Below are 20,952 nucleotides of genomic sequence, written 5' to 3' on the forward strand. Positions count from 1 at the left end.
AGCACTGCCCGGGCCGTGTCCCTGAACGTCACATCCACCGGGACGGGGAATCCCCGGGACGGCACCCGCTGGACACCCTTCCCAGGAGGATTTGCCCTCAGTATCCCAACCGCTCCACCACTACACTGGAACGTCCCGCTGCTTTCCCGGAGCTCTGAGCCACGGCCGGGAGCCGCCGACACTTCGAGCGGGCTCTGAGGGTCGGGGAGCGAGGGGAATTGGCCCGTCAAACTGAGAGCGGCCTGTGACCCCCAGGGCTTCCCATCACAGCGGGTGTCACACCGGAACGGTCCCGTTATCCCGCTGCAGGCCGCCCACACCGGCACGGGCCCGTCCCCGGTGCCGCCCCCGCTCCGCCCCCGCCCCGCCCGCCACCATAGCGCTCCCCTCCATAACCGGTCCCCCCCGCGCCACTTCCGGCGCCACCGCCCAGCCGGTCCGCGCGCTCCTGCCGTCCCCCCCGACACCGCCCGGCCGCGCGCTCGCGTTCCGGCGCGGCCATGCTGGCGGAGGGGCCGGTGCGGCGGCTGCTGCGGGCGGGGGAGGGGGCCAGGTCCGAGGGGAGGGCTTGGCTGTGACGGGAGTGGGTAGGGATGGAGCGGGAAGAGCCTCGGGATGAGCCGGGAGGGGGCCGGCTCTGAGCGGAGGGCGGGCGGAGGGGCTCGGCTTGGTCGGGGCGAACGCTCGGCCCAGCGCTTCCTTTCTTCCTTTCCCTCACTTTCTTCCTTTCACTTTTCCCTTCTCCCTTCCGTTTTCCCCTTGCCTTTTTTCCTGCTCTATTTCTCCCCTTCCCCTATCCCCGTTGCCTTCTCCCCGTCCCTCAGCGCTGCCGTTCCCCGGTGAAGGCCGCGGCCTCTCCCGGTTACCGCGGCTCCTGATCCCGGTCCCGCTTTTCCCATCGCAGGCACCGAGCCATGAGGAGCTGGGGGGTGCTCGGGGGCGCAGCGGCGGCGCTGGCGGCCGGGATTTATGTCCTGTGGGGCCCCATCACCGGCAGGAAACGGCGCCGGAGAGGTACCGGAGGGTCTGGGGCTGCCAGCACCGGGATGTGCTTTATCCCGTTTTCCCAGCTGGTCTAAACGCTGTGAAAGCACCTATTGGCATTTCCAGCTGCCGGCGGGCAGGGTTGGGTTGGGTATTGGGAAGGAATTCTTCGCTGGAAGGGTGTGAAGCTCTAGGACAGCTCCTGGAGGGCTTCCCTGGATCCCTGGAAATGTTCAAGGCGAGGTTGGATGGGGCTTGGAGCAGCTTGGGATAGTGGAAGGTGTCCCTGCCCATGACAAGGGGTGGGATGATCTCCAAGATCCCTTCCAGAGCCTTCTGGGGTTCTGTGGAACACCAAAAATCAACTGAAATACCAACAACTGAAAACTGAACTCCATTTAAACAGAAATAACTCCCATTTTCTTCTAACTACAGCACTTTACACTGCATTCCTACTGAAATCCCTGGATTTCATGGTGTGAACTCTTGCAATTCTCTTTGCAGGGCTTGTTCCCGGCCTCCTGAACCTGGGCAACACGTGTTTCATGAATTCCCTGCTCCAGGGCTTGTCCTCCTGCCCCTCCTTCATCAGGTGGCTGGAGGAGTTCACCACACAGTACAGGACAGAGCAGGAGAAATCCCAGGAACATCATCAGTACCTGTCAGTGACTTTGCTGCAGCTCCTGAGAGGTACTGAGACATTTTCCTGTTGTGGCAAACAAAGGATAAAATATTTGAGGAGAAATGTTGTCATTTTTAGCCTCTTTTCCCAAAGAAAGAAGCTCGTGTTGTTTCTATTCCCTATTTTATTTCCCTCTCTAATTTTAAACCCCTTGGCCAAAGCTCAACTACCTTTCACAGAAGGGTTGAATTCCATAGAATTCAAGAAATCTAGAATTCTGTTTTAAAATTATTAGCAGATAATTTAAGCTTTTTCTTTTTCCCCCAATCTTACTATTTTCCAAAAATAATCTGGGACTATTCTTTGCAGGGTTTCTGGTAAAAATACTAAAGATTTTAAGATCAAGGGTATTCATTTCTGGGCTAAATTCATCTCTGACACCCTCAAGTGATTCTCTGGCTTCCCTTACAGGATTGTTTTTGAAGGAAATCCCTTGGAAATTCTTCCTTGGGATATTCCTGTGGAAGTGGTGTAAGGCTGGAGGGGCTTTAGCCCTGTCAAACACTGAGTTTTACTAATTTTTGGCTCCTCCTGACACTCCTGCATTCCCTTCTCCAGTTTTATCCTGCCAGGAGGTGACAGAGGATGATGTCCTGGATGCCAGCTGCCTGCTGGAGGTGCTGAGGATGAACAGGTGGCAGATCTCCTCCTTTGAGGAGCAGGTGAGTGCAGGGAAATCCCTGCTGGGATTCCCCCAGATCTGAATCCTGCTTCTACAAACATCCACAGGTTGGGAACGGGGCTTTCAATGTGCTGGGATATTCTTCAGGGAATTCCTGGCTGCTTCCAAACCTTGTCATTACTAACAGAGCCAGGAGTATTAAACCAGAACAGATCCAGCCCTGATTTCCCTATGGATAATGGATCTGTGCTCTGCTCCCAGGGATGGACTCCAAGCTTCCAATCTTTTCAGTAATCCTCATTATTTGCAATTCTTGTCAGTATTTCCAATGCACTCCAACAATTATCCCACTCCTAAAGTATACTCCTGATTTCCAAGAATAGATTTCAATTATGCTTCCCTCAAAATTGAGGAAAACAGGGATTTGGGAATTCATTTGGGAGTATTTTTTCTTCCCAAGTGTTTTAGTTCCTTGTGAGTTTATATGGCCCAGAATGTCTTTAGTACAAAAAAAACATATTCAATATTAACACAAATATTGTTGTAATGATTATAATGAATAATTATAATTATAATGAATAAATTTAATATAGTTATTTTAATACTTTTTAATTATTAACATTTAATATGTATTTATATAGTATGTATTTTTATATTATGTATATTATATGAGCTATATTATATCTTTTATATGTACTTGTCTACAAATGTAAATAAAAATGCAAATATAAATTTAACAATAAATATAAATACAGGTGTAAATTAAGTACAAAATATAAAATACAAATATTAAATGTAAACACAGGCTTTGAGCTGTAATTTTTCCTTAATTTCCTGTGGAATTCCAGCCCTCCTGGAGTGTTTTTCTGATGTCTCTTGCTTCTGACTGCATTTTCAGGATGCCCATGAGCTTTTCCATGTCCTGACCTCTTCCCTGGAGGATGAACGGGATCGGCAGCCCCGTGTGACCCATCTGTTTGATGTGCATTCCCTGGAGGTGATCCCACTTATCTCCTTAGCAGAAATTCCTGGAACCTGCCCAGATTCCCAAGTACAAAGTGTCTTGTTTAGGATATTTTGATTCTGTTCCCAATCCTTTGATAGGAACTCATCAATAAGTCAAATTTAAAGATTTCTCAGGTTTTCTGAAGAAAATATCTTTGAATTTCCAGTGTTCCTGCTTTCCTGAGGGGTTTTGCATCCCTAAATCCATGGGATGTAGAGATTTAAATTAGTCCCTTCAAGCAGTTGCTCTGATCTGTAGTTCCCACCTGAAAAAGGGTTCAAAACTGCAAAAAAGGCCATTTCTGGAAGAGTTTTAGGGAGGTAAAATTGATCTTATCCTCCATCTTGCTGATAAACTTGATGCAGATGGAAAATAGCTGGTTTTGCCTAAAATATAGACAGAAAAAGAAAAAGAAAATCTCCTAATGTAGTGTTCTGTGGCAGAGTTCTGCAGATTAATGATTCCTTTTACAAGCAATGGTCAATTATAAATTTGTTTTGTACCAGGTTTTTTTTTCTTTTTTTTTTTTTTTTTTGGTTCTTCAAATATATAAAACTACTGAGATTCCCACAATTTTTCTAACGCCAGAAAAGCCAATTAGGGATGGAATAGGAACACATTTAATACTTCATGTATTAAATGTCTAAATCTTTTTTATGTTGCTGAGGTAGAGTTAATGAAATGTTTTTATCTCCCTCTGTAGCAACCAGAAATAACCCAAAAGCAAATAAGCTGCAGGACAAGAGGTAGGATTTTGTCCCTTCTGGATATTCTGAATATTCATAGGATAGTTTTGTTTATTAAAAGGATAATATGAATTGGTCTTTGTCCTGAACTAAGTAGAAATCGAAAATATAAATAAATTATTAATCACTGGGACAAATATATGCTTTGGAGGCATTAATTTTGTTACTGCAGGGCAGAAGAGTGGGATTGGAATGATGAAAGTGGATGGATGGAAAATCCAAGGAGAATTTTTGTGTTGCAGGATCTCTTCCCCCTGTGTCCAACCACTGGAAATCTCAGCACCCTTTCCATGGAAGGCTGACCAGCAACATGGTCTGCAAACACTGTGAGCACCAGGTATGGGAATAGATAATATTTCATATTATTATTAATATCTGTGTCAAGTGAGAAGGGATATCCAACACTCAGAGTGATTCCTGGAACCATCATCCCTCAGTGATGAACAAGGATTTTTCCCTAAATAGACTAAAAAAAATTCTCATGTGATGCACCCTGTGGGGGGTAACAGCTGCCTCATCAAACAGAATAATGGATGTTTTATGCTGTTACTGAATTAACAGTTAATTAATTAATACTATTACCTGAAAATCCACTCACATGGCTGAGTTTAGGACTCGCTGCTCATTCAGATTTTGCAAAGGCACTTAAAGTCCAGTTATCCCAAGTAAGGAAATGAAGATAACCTGGATAAAGGAAAAAAAAAAATACGGAAAATAAACCTCACTTATAGCCCAAACCAAGAGAACATTTGTATTTTATTTCCCAAAATCTTGCAAACAAATTGGAGTGAGCAAGAAGCAGCTGAGCAGAACATTCCTGGTGATCCCTGGGAAACTGGGGGGGGGAGGGGGTTGGATCCTGTTCCACCAGGGAATTATGGACAGCATGGGGCATAAGCTCATCTTGGGAGAGCTGGGTTGGATTTTTTTGGGGGACTGCCATAAATCCTGGCTCTGGAATGTTCTCTTGCAGAGCCCTGTGAGGTTTGACACCTTTGACAGCCTCTCCCTGAGCATTCCAGCAGCTGTGTGGGTATGTATCCCACTGCTCCCTGATCCATCCTGCCTTCCCAGGGCCTTTCTGAGCTGCACAGGACATTCAGAGCTGCTTTAGGACTTGATATTCCTGCTCTTTTATGATCTTTTGCTGCTGCAGAACCTTCTCCCTAATGGGTGGTGTGAGGTTCTGATGAGCCCAACAAACAGAACTTGGTGATGCCACCAGAGCTTTGTTTCTCCTGGTGGAGGATTTGGTCTTTTCTGTGGAATTTGAAGAGCCCAGATCATATCCCAAGGGCTGCTTCCCATCTTGGGAAGGTGACCTTCAGCTGAGGTTCCCCTGGCAGCTCACACCTTACCCCATCCAGGCTTTTCCAGTGGGTAATGTCAACTGGGAATTGTTTCCATTTCCTTCTGCCTCTGAAAAAACTTCAAATGACAAAACGTTGTGGATTTTTGGACTGTAAAAGTTTCTTATTTCATGTCAGGTAGTGAATTCTTTCCACTGCTATTTGTACTCCTGGAAATTGGGATTCCTACTTGCAGAGTTCCCTCCTCTGGAGGACACTGGCCAGCCAGGATTGGGATTTGGACACATCTCCTGCTCTTTGTGTTTTGTTTCATCCAGTCCTTGGCAGAAGAACGGCAAGAAGGAGGCCTAAATTCCATTAAAAGCTGTTGTTTCTCCTATGGAGAGGGCCAGAGAGAATAAAGTGACCCCTGGAGTGCTGGAATGAGAGATAAATAGGAGCAGGAGTGGATTCTGTGGTTTAAAACCCCACTGCAGGGCTCACACAGGGAATCACTGCTGCTGTTGTCAAAAAGCTGCAAAGTTTTCCATGTTTAATCCAGCCTAAAGGAGATTCCCCACAGTTAAAACGATCACCCAAAGCCATTCAGTCAGTTCTTTCATGAAATAAATCTGTTCTGTAGTTTTTCTGTGAAAAAAAAAAAAAATAAAAACTCCTTTCCCAAAATCCAGTGGAATGCACCCTAAAATTCCTGCAAATAACTCTGGCTTTTCTTGGCACTCAGGGTCGTCCCATGACACTGGACCACTGCCTCCATCACTTCATCTCCTCAGAGTCTGTGAAGGATGTTGTGTGTGACAACTGCACCAAAGTAGGTCCCTTTGATTCCTGTCCCTTTGATTCCTGTCATTAGTTGCAGTCACTTTAATTCTTGTCACCTCCACACAGTTTTGAGCCTGCTGACACAATCCTGGCTTTACTTTCCACCTCCTTTTTCTTCAGGACTTGGGGGAAGCCTCTGGGATTTCAGATACTTAACAAGGAGTTCTTACCTCACAGAATATTTGAGGCTTTACTCACTAGTTACAAAAATCTACAAATACTTTATTCTGTAGTTGCCAGGTATCACCAGGGTTATTTTTTTTTTGCCCTGGTATTGTTTAAAAATCAACAGAAGAAGGAAATGAGTGCAGTTCTGGGTGAGTGGAGTTCTCTTAATGCTCATTTCTGCTTGATTTTGGTTTAGAACTTTGGTCCTTTAAGAATTCTGAAGACTATTCCTAGGTGTGATTAAAACACTGAGCATAAAACAATTAATTGCTCCTGACTGCAGGTGCCTTCATTTTTTTTTTTTTTTTTTTTTAATTTTCATTCCAGATCCAGGCAGAAGGAATTCTGAATGGCCAGAGTGTAGAAAACAAGAGAACAACATTTGTTAAGCAATTAAAGTTAGGAAAGGTGAGGCAAAAATCCCCCTCCAAATCTCCTAAATCCTGTCACACAGTAACTTCTGTCTTTGAGCTGGTTGTGTCCATTTCTTGCTATTATACCACGAATGTTTTACTTTTCAAAGTAAACTCACCTGGCAAATATTTGTGGGCACTGAGGCCTCAACTCAGCAAAACATCAAACATAAAACACTGAAAGGATGTGAATATTCTCCTCACTCAAATGTGAATTTGAGTGTCATTTCTTAGATTTTACATTAATTCTTTGGTGAGCAAATTGATTTATATTTACAAGGTTTGTAGCATCTTTAGCAATTCCACATTTCAGAGAGATTAAAATGTTGTGAATACAGCTGGTGAGTAAACATGAAGTTTGATTTCTATGAAAAAACTTTTTTTTTTATTTTATTTTTTTTTTTGCTCTCTAATCCTGTCATACAGAGGCCAGCAGGGCACTGGTGTGTAATTAGGAGCCTCAGGTGCCAATAATAGTACTAATAATAACAGCAATGCTTTTGAATTTCAGCTCTTTATAACACTTAATGTTTTTGGTTTTCCTCTGGGCAAAGCCATTAATTATTGGGGATTAGGAAGTCTCAGGAATCTCAAAAGAATTGCTGTCACATTTTAGGGACACTGAGCTTACACAGAGAGAAGGGAAATGTATTTCTTTATTCCCTGCACTTACCACCTTTTTCTTTCCATGAAAAATGTGGATTCTCCTTTTCCTGAACTCATTCCTGAAGCTGCCCCAGTGTTTGTGCATCCACCTGCAAAGGCTGAGCTGGTCAAACCAAGGCACTCCCCTGAAGAGACATGAGCACGTCCAGTTCAGTGAGTTCCTGGTCATGGACATCTACAAATATCGGGTTCCTGGTCCCAAATCCAGCCAGGAGCAGCTCAGCCAGAAAAATCTGGAGGAGACAACCCCTGGAATAAAGGATGGGAGAACAGGGAAACCTTCAGGTACTTCCTTTGCCAATAAAATAGTTCAGCTCTTTCTGCATTTCAGGGATCCAATATCCTCTGCAGAATCAAGCCATGAGCAGCACCTTGATGTGGGGCTCTGCAAAGAGGACAGAAATCCCTTTGCCATTCCCAAATTTACAGTTCAGTTTGGATAATTTCATTTTGATCCTACTAAATATCTATAAACATGGCACAGAATTCACATATTTGATGTCCAAAGGTGTGTGGAACTTGGGATGTTCCAGGGTTTTTCTTGTCAGGGATCTCTTCTAAGGCTTCAGGAGAAGCAGAGAAGGAGTGCTGGGAATGGTGAATTCTTCAAAAACAGCTGGAAAATCCAGCTGTAGGAGATGTGTCCTTAGGCAGCTCAATATTCCTTTAGTTGGGGTTTTGGACACATGGGCATTTCCATATTTGTCAGGTAAAATAGATTTGAATAAAATCTTCATTGCCTTTGTATATTAAAACCAATAAAACACCTTCATATCCCATGATGAAAGGCACTACAGGAGCAGGGATGCTGTTCTTAGCAACAGCATTAAAGTTAAATCCCTGATTTTTCTCCTTCCTCTGGCAGATGCAGAACAACCAGCTGGCACCAAACCCCTCTTCATGAATGGTGCCTCCTCTTCCTCATTCCTAATGTCCCCAGGAACTTTCCCACTTGCTGCATTCTCTGAGTGCAGGTAAGTTAAAGATTTGCACCCTCTCTCTTCATTTCTGTCCTTCAAACTGTCTCCCTCTTTTTTGTCCTTGTCCTCAGGCTGGTTACAGAATGTAACCTTTGTCCCAGCTCCTGTGCTTGTGTCTTGGGTGATTTTTAGTCCTGGGAAAGGGAATAAGTTACAAGCAGAACTCAAAATCCTGTGGGTCATAGAGCAGCAAGTCCTGAACAGCCATAATCTCATTGCTGCTGGTTTCCTCTAGCACTTCTTTTCCTTCATTTTCAGATGGTTGTAAGAAATCCGTAATTTTTTTTTCCCTCAGACATTTTTGATTTCATTTGCACCTGCCATGATTCCACTTGGTAAATCACCCTTGGGGCTTCTGCTGATGATCCTTTTCCATAGAATTCCAGAATGGTTTGGGTTGGTAGTGAATTTAAGGACCATCCAGTGCAGTCCCCTCCTCATGGGCAGGGATACCTTGCACTATCCCAGGTCACTCCAAACCCCATCCAGCCTGTCCTTGGGTACTTCCAGGGATGGAGCAGCAGGTTTGAATCCCGTAATTCCAGAATGATTTGGGTTGAGAGGAGACTTGGAGATCATCCACCCCTGCCATGGGCAGGGCCACCTTCCACTATCCCCAGGTGACTCCAAACCCTGTCCAGTCTGGCCTTGAACACTTCCAGTGATGGAACAGCAGGAGAAAGCAGTTTGAATCACAGAATGGTTTTGGGTTGGAAGGGAATTCGGACATCATCCCAACCCACCACTTACCACGGGGCAACACCTTCCACTAGCCCAGACACATTCCTGGGGGGGGGGGGGGGGGGGGGAATGGAGCAGCCACGCCCTGCACCTCACCCCCCTCTCCGGGAGCCACACCCCTGCCGCAGGCACCAACCTCGGCCGCTGTGGTGGCCGTGTGTGTCCCCTCCTGCAGGGCCCCGCTGTACCTGTACCGCCTGATGGCCGTGGTGGTGCACCACGGGGACATGCACTCGGGCCACTTCGTCACCTTCCGGCGCGCTCCGGGCGCCCGCAGCAGCCAGTGGCTCTGGATCTCGGATGAATCCGTGCGCAGGGCCAGCCTGCACGAGGTGCTGGCTGCCAGTGCCTACCTGCTGTTCTACGAGCGTGTGCACGGCCGGGCCCAGCCCCAGAGCCCAGCCCGGGACTGAGCCGGGAGCACCGGCCTCGTCCCCAGCTTCTCCCTTATGCAAACCTCCCCCCTCTCTCCAGGCTCTCCTCCCCTGTGGTTAACAGCTGGGAGTTGTGCTTTGTGCCCGAATCCTGCTGTTCCAGCGCCGGGTGTGTGTTGAGAAGTGTTTTTCTGCCTTGTCCCGAGGCTCTGTTCCGTGTCCTGACGCGACACTTTCCCAAGGAGATGCTTTATCCCACACATTTCACTTCCCAAGGGGAGCCCTGGAAAGGGTTGATGTCAGGCTGCTGTTGAAGAGCCTTTCCCCATCCCAATCCCTCCCCTGGCACCTCCCCATTGTGCACCAGCTCCTCCAAGTTCCCTTCCCTGTGGCAATGGCTGGGAATTGTGTTTTGTACCTAAATTCCCATGGCTGTTCTGACATGTGCTGGAGAAGCCTTTGTCGGGCAGGGGTTTTGTCCCCAAGGCTGTGTTCCTGATGTTTGTGTGTTGAGAAGCCTTTGTCTGTCAGGCAGGGGTTTTATCCCAAGGCTCTATTCCCAACGTTTCCCAGTGGGGAGCCCTGGGAGGGGGCAATGGGAAGCTGCTGTTGGCAAAGGCAATGATTTAAGACACAAAGTGCCTTGAGCTTCCCTGAACAGCTGCATTGCCACTGGCCCAGCCCTCTGCATGCCCACTGTGTCCTGGGAGTTTCTCACAACCACTGGGTGAACTCACAGAATCACATTTCTCCTGTCCTATCAAGTCAAGGCATCTCCACAAACAGCCCTGATCCAAAAGATTTCCCTGTTCACACTATATTCCTCCTACTTTACTTCTTTATAAGTCCTTCTCCTGATTTAAATTGCTTTATCCAGGAGATAATTTTGTATCTATTAAGAGCTGAAACCTTAATTTATTGCTCCATACCTTTGGAATATAGCTGGTATCAGCACATGGAAGTGTTTGCTAGTGCTCAGTGTTGTCATTTCCTTTAGCACTGTTGAATCCAGTTGTTTTGTAGCATCAACTACAACTTTTAATGCTGTGATTTCCAAGCTGCTGTAACTGTTCTAGACTTACCCTTCCCATTTTACTGCTGGAATCTGCTATTCCCAGCATTGGGATCCACGCTTCTGGCTTGCAGCTGAGCTGTAGAGCATCCCCTGGCCTTGTTAAATGGAATATAAACAACAGGGCCAGGACTGGTGGGCACTTACTGGTCTCATGAAGAAATCTGAGAATCCTGCATCAGCTCCAGGCTGCCCTGTAAATAGAAATTAAGGGGGATTCTGCTGCTCTAGATTGTTTGATGTGGGGAAAAAAATTAAAAATCCCAAAGCACAGAGGGAGAAGCAGCAAAAATCCTCCTTTAAAAATCTGCTTTTAAATGACCAGGAATAAAATATGTAGGTTGTTTTTAGCTGTTTTCTGTCCTTGTAAGCTTGGAGGAGAAGAATCCTTCATCAAACAAGCTTTTTTCAATGTGAAATTTTCATATAACAACTGTCTTAAATAGGTTTTTTAGGGCAACTTTGTACCTCATGAATTCATAGTGCTGCCCAAAGCTCGGGGGTGTTCACACTTCCTCAGGAGAGGCTCCAAACCAGCCAAAGCAGGAGTGGTAAAATGAGTGGATATGCAAAATTGTTTACACAACTCATCATTCCAGAGTCTGGAGCACAATTCCTGGCCCAAGTAATGTTCATAGTACATAAATATTGATAAATCCACTGGGACTGGGACTGGGACCTGGTTCCTGGCTGTGCTGCACGAGCAGTAGCTTGGTTTTAACCTGTTTTTAAGTTATAGAAAACCAAGAAAGCAACAACAACAAAACCACACAAAAAAAACCAAACCAAAAACAAATCCAAAAAATAAAAAAACCCTGCAGGATGCAAAATGCCAAAAATTTGCTCTGGCCATTGAAGGGAGAGCTGACAGAGCTGGAGAGGGAGCCAGCCTTCCCTACTGGGAGCCATCTAAAACCATCACCCCAACATCTCCCCCAGCAACTCAGCCCCTGCACTTCAGAACTGAAACCATTTCCAGGGTCAGCAGTGGCTGTCCTGCATTTTCCAAACTCAGTGCTTTGCTTGGGGGCTTCTCCTGGATTTGGGAGTTCAGCTGAGCCCCCCACCTTGGCTTAGTTGTGCTGGAGGAGGGGCAGAGGACACGCACACTGTGGACTGAAATCTGGCACCTGGGACAGGGACAAAGTCACCTCTTCTGCACAGCCAGCAAGTTTTTCTTTTGTCAAGAGCTGTGGATTGATTCTGGATCTCCCTCAAGGGCTATCAAGGGGAGGGTTGAGTCTTTTTTCTGGCTTTGCCTGGTGGGAGGAGTGGATGGGCTTGGCTTAACCCTCAGGTGAGGAATGGAGCAAAGCCCAGCACCTCAATCCTGGCCCTGAGCTGTGCCAGATCCTGCCAGGCCCCTGTGAGCTGGGGGATCTGTGCAGGACTTTGGGAGCTCATCCTCCACTCTTGGAGGTCACTGGGATCTGTTTCCCAGCCAACCACACCTGTGGAGATCACTGGAATTTGTCCAGCCCTCTCCTTTGGAGGTCCCAGGGCTCTGTGTTTGCCAGGCAAGCTTTCCCTTTGGAGGTCAGTGGGATCTGTCTTTTCAGAGGTCACAGAGCTCTGTGTTTTCCAGCCAAACCTCCCCTCTGGAGATCACTGGGATCTGTTTGCCAGCCTCCCCTCTCTGGGAGGGGCTCCATGCAGCCACAAGGCTCAAATACTGGTACTCGTCCCTCCAAAGCTGCCATGGTAGAAAAGATGTTAATAAATTGTAAAGAATTAAGAGCTCCAAGATAGCATCTCCGTGTTTGGATTATTCTTGTCTTATTTTGTGTGTTAATTTAAAAATGTCTGTTCCAGTCCAAGCACTGCACTGCTGTTGGAAGTTGCTTTTTTCCACTTCAGGGTATTTTTTAACTGTACAGTAGCAATAAAAGAACAAACTTGGTAGAAAAACGAGTGTGAGAATGTCTTGAAACAAACACCAAAGGGTTGAAACAGCACTTCACAAGCCCTGGATAAGAAAGATTTTCTGCAGGAGCTCTTCAAGCTCCACAGAACATCTCAGAGTGGCAGAGGGTGGGAAGTACCAACTCCCAGTTGTCTGTACAGACCTTAATTCCATAGGAATAATGGACCCACCACTGAAGGCCAGCACTAATTCCAGTGGCTGTGGCCAAGTTTCACAGGATTTAGTTCCCATTCTCACCCAGATTAGAATTCCCATTCCTTTATGCCTCAAGATTTCTTGGGGACTGGACAGAATTCCCACATTTTCAGCAGGATTCCCTGTGGGCATGGGAGGTGATGGCTAGGAGGAGATCCCTAGGGATAATTATTTAGGAAAATGCACTCTTGATAGCCTTCCAGTGGAAATAGGACAACCCAGTTCCTCCCCACAAGGGCATTTATTTGCTGCCTGTTTTTTGTACAAAGGACCTGAGGGAGGGAAATTCTTGTGCTTCCTTCCTGCAAGAGCAGCCTCCCCCAGAAGCAGAGGAGGTGGAACAGCAGAGGGATTCAAGCAAACAGGAGTCACAGTCCTTGTCCTCACAACTCAGCAACCCTTCTCTGTGTCAGGCTCATTTTTGCTTTATTTTAATTTAAAAACCCCAAGCAAACCAGAGCTCGTAGACAGGAAGAATCACCTGTAGAGTGTCATCTTTAAACGATCAGTTTGTGGCTCCCAGTGTTTATAAACTTCTGCCTCTAGGCTATGGAACATTTTCACCTTCTTGGAACACTGCTTATCTAAAGATCAGCTGAGAACAAACTTCTTCCTGAGCAAAACAAGGGTAGCGATCAGCAAAAATAGGGATCAGCAAAAGAGCAACATTTCCCAGAGGGAAAAAACCTTGCCATTGAGATCAGTGGCCACAGGCTTTAGCAGCAAAATTACCAAACCTCTCAGGTCCGTTTGCTCCTCCAATCCCTCGGATCACCGCAGGGGAATCCACAGCTCCAGCAGGAACTAAAACTTCACTTTTCATAGCCCAAAGATCCCGATGGCTGAACATTGGCCCCGGACAAGATTTTCCTGAAGGTGAGGTTGACCCTGGGGGCCAGCACCCTCCTGCGTGGGGGCAGGCTGTGGTACCAGTGCAGGTTGGTGGGATGCTTCATGAGCAGCAGGCTGCCGTGGGCCAGCTGCAGGGTGATCCTCCCTGTGCCCGGCATCCCTCCCTTCCCCCGGCGATCCCGGCGCCGGAACACGAAATCCCGGCAGGCTCCGAAGGACACGGAGGCGATGGGGCTGTGAGGAACCAGCTCCTTCTCATCGTCCCGGTGCTCCCCGATGTGGTCCAGGCCATCTTTGTACCTGTGCACACAACGGTATTAATTACTCTCTTGGGTTGCAACGCAGGACGTGACCAAAAGTTTGTATTCTATCACCAGCTGTTAATCCAGATGGGGCAGTGTTCTTTATCTTTTCCACCACCCATCCTTCCTCCAGGATCCTTCTGTTAACGGGGTGTCGAGTCCCCCTGCATGGCTGATAAAATTCCATCATCCCACTGGGAGATGCTCCACCCAGGGGGAGGAGCCAAGCACTTCCTACCTGGATAAAAACTGAAATTTGGGACATCAGAGCAGCCTTTTACCACTGGATTCCAGAGGAAAAGCAGACCCTTCTACATCATCACTGGAGCTTCAGAGAAAGCTGCATCCTTCTACAGGAGCACTGCTTCAACTGAACCACATCTGTCAGTGCAGGAGGAGCCACCATTTAATGGGACTGCTCCAACACCCTGACTGACTGATGGGGGGGTCATCTTGGATTCTGACTCTGCCAATATCTTGTTATATTACTGCTTTTTTTATTTTATTTTAATTTTTCCTAGTAAAGAACTGCTATTCCCCTTCCCACATCTTTGCCCGAGAACTCCTTAATTTCAAAATTATAATAATTTGGAGGGAGTTTACATTTTTATTTTCAAGAGAGACTCCTGCCTTTCTTAGCAGACACCTGTCTTTCAGACCAAGACAACTACTTACCAATAATATATTAATTATTTCCCAATTAAACCGAACAACTCAAACGCTGCACGAGTTGTTTTGTTTTGCTTCATTTGAAGGAAAAGCTGCTTGGTGCAGCTGGAAAGGGGCTGTACCTGTTGATAAGGACGAAGTTAAAGGTGTGTCCTGTTTCCAAGGTGACGCGCTCCCGGATCCGGGTCAGCACCGGGATCCACGGCTTAGGGTGGAATGTCACCCCTGAGTAAGTGTAGGACAAACCAGGGTCTCCGTAGGTGACTTTCTTCCTGGGAATCTTGTGCCATGTGCCAAATACGTGCAGTTTTGTCAAGTCATCTGTTTAAACAGAACAGGGAAAGGATCAGACCTGTTTCTGTATTGTCTCTGCACAGTCCAATATTCTACTGGATCTGCAGCTTCTGGCAATCTCCAAACAGGAATGAGGGTGCTCATGTCAACCCAAAAGCTGTCATCCCTGCTCCCAGGGTTTGTGTCCCAGCAAAGTTGGTCACTGTCTTGTTCTCCCTCTCCAGTGGGATGAACAGGACCAGCATCCCCATCATGTATCTCATACACTGCATCTCCAACAACACCCAGTCCACGATTATCATTTGAAAAACAATTCCAGCTCAGCAAACCCGACCCTACGGGGTCACACCTGTGTTCCTGGCTTCTCAGGTTGTGTAAACACCTGGCACCTGCAGAAATCTCCCAGTGCCTGCCAACTGTGCCCGGGCACTGGGAACTGCTCCGGGACTCACCTGAGTGGGGTGGGCAGGGAAATGTTTCACGGGGAAGGGGGGTATTGAGGGGAATACAGCTGGACACAGGTTTGAGGTCGGAAGGGACCAGTGGGGGTCATCCAGGCCACCCTCCTGCCCAAGCAGGGTCTCCAAGAGCACTGTCCAGGCCCTTCGGGAGGCCTGTGGAGCCTCCCCGGACAGCCCGTGCACCCTCACAGGGCAGGAATATACCTTCGAAATACTCCACCTCCTTCTCCAGCTCCTGGAAGATCTCGTCCGCCTCGGCCTTGCCGAAGAGGATGCGGTAATCACAGCTGAGTCCTTCGGCGCGGATCTCCCGCGGCGGCGGCCGCTCCGGGCCGGGCTCCTCCAGCCACGGCCTCTTCCCCCCGGCGCCGCCGCCATCCCCCGCCTGCCCGCGGGGCAGTTTCACCACGAACGCGTCCATAGGCGGACCCGGGAGCGACACCCGAGGGAGGGACGGGGGGAGCGGGACCCGCGATCCCGCGGGAAACGGGAGCGCGCGCCAGGGATGGCGGTGCACCAGGCCACGCCCCCTCGTAGTACGGTCGCGCTCCCTCATCGCGTGGCCCCGCCCCCCCAGCGCGCGCGATATTGGCGCCAAATCTAAGTCCCGCTCCTCACCCTCCACCGCCCCTCACTGGACTCCGGCCTCCCTCGCTGCCTGCCCCGCTCCGCCGCAGCCATGATCGGGCAGAGGACGCTACACTCCTTCTTCAGCCCCGCGCCGGCCAAGAAGCGCGGCCGCTCCCCGGAGCCGGGCGGCGATTCTGAGGTAGCGATCGGGGGGCTGAGGAAGCCCGCGGCTCTGGAGGAGGGGAGAGGGGTCTGGGGGCCCACGCGTGTCTGGGTGCGTGGGTATGTGGGTGTGTGTGTGGGAACGTGGGGGCACTGGCGGACTTTTCTGAGGGGAATGGGTGGTGGTGGGGGGGAAGGGCACAACTTCCAAACTCCCGCGCGGCTTCACGTGTGGCTGAGCTGTCAATCAAGCCGCCACGCTCCGCTGCCGCCCAACGGGCGCTGAGACTCTCCATGACGTCGCTGTTGCTAGGTAGAAACACCCCCTTTAGCCGCGGCGAACCAGTGGGGAGAAGCGAGCGTTTATCCCGCTGACCAATAGCGAGCGGGAGTTTGTGCTCGGGCGGCGCGGCGGCCAATGGGGGCGCGCTTTGTGTTTTGCCGCGGAACGGCCGCGTGCGGCGTGGCCGCCCCTTGGGCGGGACCTGATGCGCCATGGCCTCTCCCGCCATGGCTGCGCGGCTCCCGGGTCCCGTGCTGTTCCCTCTGCGTTCCTGCATCCTCCGCAGGATCCGCAGCCACCCCTTTGCCCGCTGCTTCCAGGTGAGCGCCGCCAAGAAGGCGAAGGAAGCCGGCGATGAGGTGAGCCAGGCGCTGAGCGCGGAGCAGCAGGAGCGCATCCGCAAGAACAAGGAGGCGGCGCGGCAGCTGCTGGCGCAGCGGAACGTACCCCCGGGCTTCGGAGACAGCTGGCGGCGGCAGCTGGCCGGGGAGTTCTCCAAGCCCTACTTCGTGGAGGTGAGCAGCATTCCCCGATCCCCCCATCCCTCTCCGAGCCCCCTCTGAGCCCCCGGTGCCCCCGCAGCTGATGGCGTTCGTGGCCGAGGAGAGGAAGCGCTACACGGTGTATCCGCCCCCCGAGCAGGTCTTCACCTGGACACAGATGTGCGACATCTGGGATGTGAGTAGAGCCGCGGTGTGGGGCGGATCTCAGCTGCTCCGGGGAGTTTAAAATCGTGAAGGTGCAGGGAGGGTGCACAGACACATTCCTTTAGTGTTTGGTCCCTTAAACTTGGGTCCCATGAGATGTGGATGTTGTTGTCTGGCTCACCTAACTCATAAATCCAGCCTTCCCTTTCATGTCTGATACCAAACCGTGATTTTATTGTCTTATTACCCTCACAAGCCACAGAACTTCCTCTGATCCTTTTGATCTTTTTTTTTTTTTTTTTCTGGTGTTACCAGCTTAACCTAGTTCATGGTTTTTTGATGTTGAATGTCTCTTTTCCTTTTAATTGATCAGTAAAGGACTGTGATGAAAGGAAAAAAACTACAGCACAAGGTAATGTCATTTCCAACAAAGCCTGTCAAAAATCTCACAGCAAGTGTGGTATAAAGGTGAAATAGGATGAAACCTACTTGGAATGCAACAAGGTGTTTTTTTGTGACTGTGAAGATGTTGGTGTTCTGCACTCAAATTCTATTAGTTATATTCACTATTTTGGCAGACAAGCCATAGGGATGCTAATCTTAAGTTTTGGGTGGGCTCTGTGCTCTTTAGCAATGAGATATCTGGGATTTAACTTCAGTTTCTTGGAGGGGTTGGTTTGTGGGGCTTTTTTGTCTCTATTTTAGGATAAAGCTCATTTATAAGTATTTTTTCCCCCACTCTCTGGGAGATAATACTGATTACAATTCAGTGCTAACCAGGGTCCGCTTTCAGGTAAAAGTTGTTATTTTGGGACAAGATCCATACCATGGACCTAAGCAAGCTCATGGGCTCTGTTTCAGTGTCCAGAAGCCTGTTCCACCTCCCCCCAGGTAAGAAAATTTGCAAAATCCCTTTTGTTCCTTAATTACTTGCAGTTCTGTGGTGTTCGGGGCTGGGAGCCAGAAAATTGATGTGTAGTGCTTTGCAACTACTTACATTTGAGTTGTGCATCAGCTAGAAGGATAATTCTTTGTAGTTTTGGTGATATTCTGGATGTAAATTTTAATTTCCAGTCTCTAAAGCTTTCCAGGCAGACACACAGAGTCCCTGCTGCCCTGCCTCTGCAAATGTCTGTATTATCATAAATAATAAGATTTTAATCAGTGCTGCTTCTTGCTTGCTGAGAGCAATCAGTGGTGCTCTTGCTCTTGTCATATTAAAAATCTTCTCTTGCTTGTGTCATATTAAAAATCTTCTGCTGGTTTGATTTGCAGCTTAGAAAATATTTACAAGGAGCTCTCTGAGGATATTGAGGGCTTCACCCACCCTGGCCATGGGGACCTGACGGGCTGGGCCAAGCAAGGTGAGCTCAGAGACATTCAGTGATGTGCCCCCTGTGGAACAGAAAAGAATCTGAGGGAAAAAAACAGCCCTGGGATTGGAAATAATCCACCTGTAGGACAGAAAATCACTTCTGAGTGCCTCAAAATGAAAATTTGCTTCATCAACAGGAAAAAAAAAAAGAAAAAAAACCAGTTTGAATCCCTGAATGGTTTGGGTTGAAAAGGAGCTCAGAGCTCATCCAAGGGACACTTGTCCACTAGCCCAAATTGCTCAGAGCTCCATCCAGCCTGGCCTTGGGCAGTCCAGGTATGGATTAACCCTTTGTTTCACCCCTTGGATGTGTTTTGTTTGCCAGGAGTGCTCCTGCTCAACGCAGTGCTCACGGTTCGGGCTCACCAGGCCACGTCCCACAAGGAGAGGGGCTGGGAGCAGTTCACAGATGTCGTGGTGTCCTGGCTCAACAAGAACCTTCATGGGCTTGTCTTCATGCTCTGGGGAGCCTATGCCCAGAGGAAAGGCAGCTCCATCGACAGGGTACACCTTTTCCTCAGCCTTTCCCTCTCCCTGGTTTTTCCCGCAGTTGGTTGGACACTAGAGGGCACTTCCCGTATGGAATTGGGAATTTTCCCTGCCCTGAACTTTGTCAAATCGAGTTCTGCTTCTGCTCCAGCTTAGCCTTTGCCAGAATTAAGCAAGGAAAGTGGAGCAAGTGTAAGCTCCTGTTGTCAGCAGTGTCTCACAAGGACAGAGGTGTTTTTCCTAGTTAAGGGCTCATGAATCAATATGAAATCTGCTGGTGGGATGACAGCAATTGGGAAATGCCAGGGCATTTATGTCTTTGCTTAGTGGGACAGAAGTCTTGGTCCTTGTGGCTGGTTCTTTGGGTCTCAGGCTGCTGCAGGAGGGGTTGTAAGGGGAGATCACACCTGTCCTGGAGCAGGAGGAGAAGGAATGGGGGTAAATCACACCTGTCCTGGAGCAGGAGGAGAAGGAATGGGGGTAAATCACACCTGTCCTGGAGCAGGAACAGCCAAAACCCTGCAAATCTCACAAGTGGTTTCCTCTGCCGTTCCCAGAAGCGTCACCACGTCCTGCAGACGGTTCATCCCTCACCCCTCTCTGCCAACAGAGGGTTTTTTGGCTGCAGGCACTTCTCCAAGACAAATGAATTCCTCAAAAAATCTGGGAAGAAGCCCATCGACTGGAAAGCACTCTGAGCTTGGGATGGGGCTTGGGACCAGCCCCTGGCTCAAGGGTTGGGGCATTTCTGAGAAACCCATGCTGACCTGGGAATTGTTCTTTGGGTGTTGATCAGTGAACAAATGACCAAACTTTCAGAGGTGGTTCTATTTTTTGTTTTAAATGTTTATTTTTCATGAGCATATTGGAGTGTTTGATGGACAGCTCTGCTGCTGGAACAGATCTTTGCCTGGTTTGAAGCAAAAAAAAAAAGACCCCAAACACCAGAGTTCTGTATTAATTTGTGTTCACTGTGGCAGTGGGAATTTCTTTTCATACTCTGGTGAAGGGATGTAAATTCTTTACTGAGCTGCTCAGCTTTTTTATATGCCCTGCTGCCTCCTTCCCACACAAATCCAGTTTTCCTATTTAGGGAGGATGGAGCTAACGCCATGGGAGGAAAAGGCTTTTGGTTTTAGCTTTTTGCTACAGGTTTATTACAAAAATGGCTTCTCAAGGCTGTTAAGAAAATAGACAGTCGGGGGTGTTGCTTGGTGTATCCATGATCTCAAGATTTTTGGGATAAATCCAGCAGCCACAGGGAGGCTGTGACCAAGACTCTTGGTAGTGCTTTTGAAATGTTTCATGGCATTTAGATAGGAAAATCAAAAGGTTTTAGGTTCTTCCTGGGTGTGTAATCACCTGGATGACAGGTGAGCTGTACTGACCTGGGGGAATTTGCTGATAGCAGCAGCGAATGTTTGTTCATTTACATCTTCCAATTAACGGACTGATAGTTGCAAATTATTTCAGATCTTTGTAAGATATTGAAAGAGGGAACTTTGTGCTTTGCCACCTTGGGAGCAAATTAAAGTTTCCACCTCCTGTTGGCAATAACTGTTAGGACTTCGAGGAGGAAGATTTGTTGACTCTTGGGTTTCCAGCCCAATTTTGTAATTCCTTTAATGAAGTGAAGACTTTTTTTTTTTTTTTTTTTTTTTTTTTTTTTTTTTTTTTTTTGAAATTACACCAGTTTTTATAGAATGTCCTTGTAACCCTTCCTCTGGTGCTCTCTCTGAGGTAACACTATCACCAGTGGTTTACACTGTCTGTGCCTTGCTGTATATGTTGTTTGCTTGTTTTTTGTTTGTTTTTTTTCCCCAGAGTGTGGTTTTTTTTTTTTTTTTTTTTTTAAATAAAAATTACTTTGTTTACATGATCTTGCCGTCGGTACTTTAACACAGGGAGGGAATGGGGAGTCCCTGTTCCCCTCAGGGAGCCAAACTCGGGAGCATGTCCTTGTCCCCATCCCCGTGACCAGGCACAGGGCCAGGCCACCTTTGTCCTCCAAGGATCGGGTGTCCCCCTCCCTCTTCCCACCCTCATCTCCAGCACAAGTTTTCCAGACGCGTTAGCAGGGAAAAATATTTGTGCTTGACGTGACCATCACGTGTGAGACCCAACTGGAACAGCTCGGGAGGGG

The 20,952-nt window shown here is 48.1% G+C and overlaps 3 protein-coding genes across 4 annotated transcripts; 2 read left to right on the top strand and 1 right to left on the bottom strand.

Moving 5' to 3' along the window:
- Positions 1–873: 873 nt before the first annotated feature.
- USP30 (ubiquitin specific peptidase 30) lies at positions 874–12,488 on the top strand. The gene is made up of 12 exons (XM_062504298.1): positions 874–1,014; positions 1,489–1,674; positions 2,225–2,328; positions 3,187–3,285; positions 3,998–4,040; positions 4,283–4,377; positions 5,014–5,073; positions 6,075–6,161; positions 6,668–6,748; positions 7,485–7,704; positions 8,285–8,393; positions 9,316–12,488. Exons 1-12 carry the CDS (start codon positions 915–917, stop codon positions 9,551–9,553), a joined length of 1,422 nt encoding a protein of 473 aa, XP_062360282.1. The 5' UTR covers positions 874–914; the 3' UTR covers positions 9,554–12,488.
- Positions 12,489–13,498: 1,010 nt separating this feature from the next.
- On the bottom strand, positions 13,499–15,704 carry ALKBH2 (alkB homolog 2, alpha-ketoglutarate dependent dioxygenase). Its single transcript, XM_062504573.1, has 3 exons — positions 15,488–15,704; positions 14,651–14,849; positions 13,499–13,857 (listed from the first exon to the last, which is right to left on the bottom strand). Exons 1-3 carry the CDS (start codon positions 15,702–15,704, stop codon positions 13,518–13,520), a joined length of 756 nt encoding a protein of 251 aa, XP_062360557.1. The 3' UTR covers positions 13,499–13,517.
- Positions 15,705–15,962: 258 nt separating this feature from the next.
- UNG (uracil DNA glycosylase) lies at positions 15,963–20,653 on the top strand. Of its 2 annotated transcripts, none has more exons than XM_062504385.1 (7): positions 15,963–16,103; positions 16,658–16,813; positions 16,881–16,976; positions 17,739–17,836; positions 18,221–18,309; positions 18,646–18,824; positions 19,367–20,653. In XM_062504385.1, the coding sequence occupies exons 1-7, from the start codon at positions 15,963–15,965 to the stop codon at positions 19,505–19,507; spliced, it is 900 nt and encodes a 299-aa protein (XP_062360369.1). In that variant the 3' UTR covers positions 19,508–20,653. The 2 variants fall into 2 exon arrangements, with proteins under 2 accessions (XP_062360369.1, XP_062360368.1); XM_062504384.1 differs by having other exon boundaries at positions 15,963–16,052; positions 16,619–16,813.
- The last annotated feature ends 299 nt before the right edge of the window (positions 20,654–20,952 follow it).

This window comes from Cinclus cinclus, chromosome 17 (assembly GCF_963662255.1).
Source record: "Cinclus cinclus chromosome 17, bCinCin1.1, whole genome shotgun sequence".
Classification (NCBI taxonomy): domain Eukaryota; kingdom Metazoa; phylum Chordata; class Aves; order Passeriformes; family Cinclidae; genus Cinclus; species Cinclus cinclus.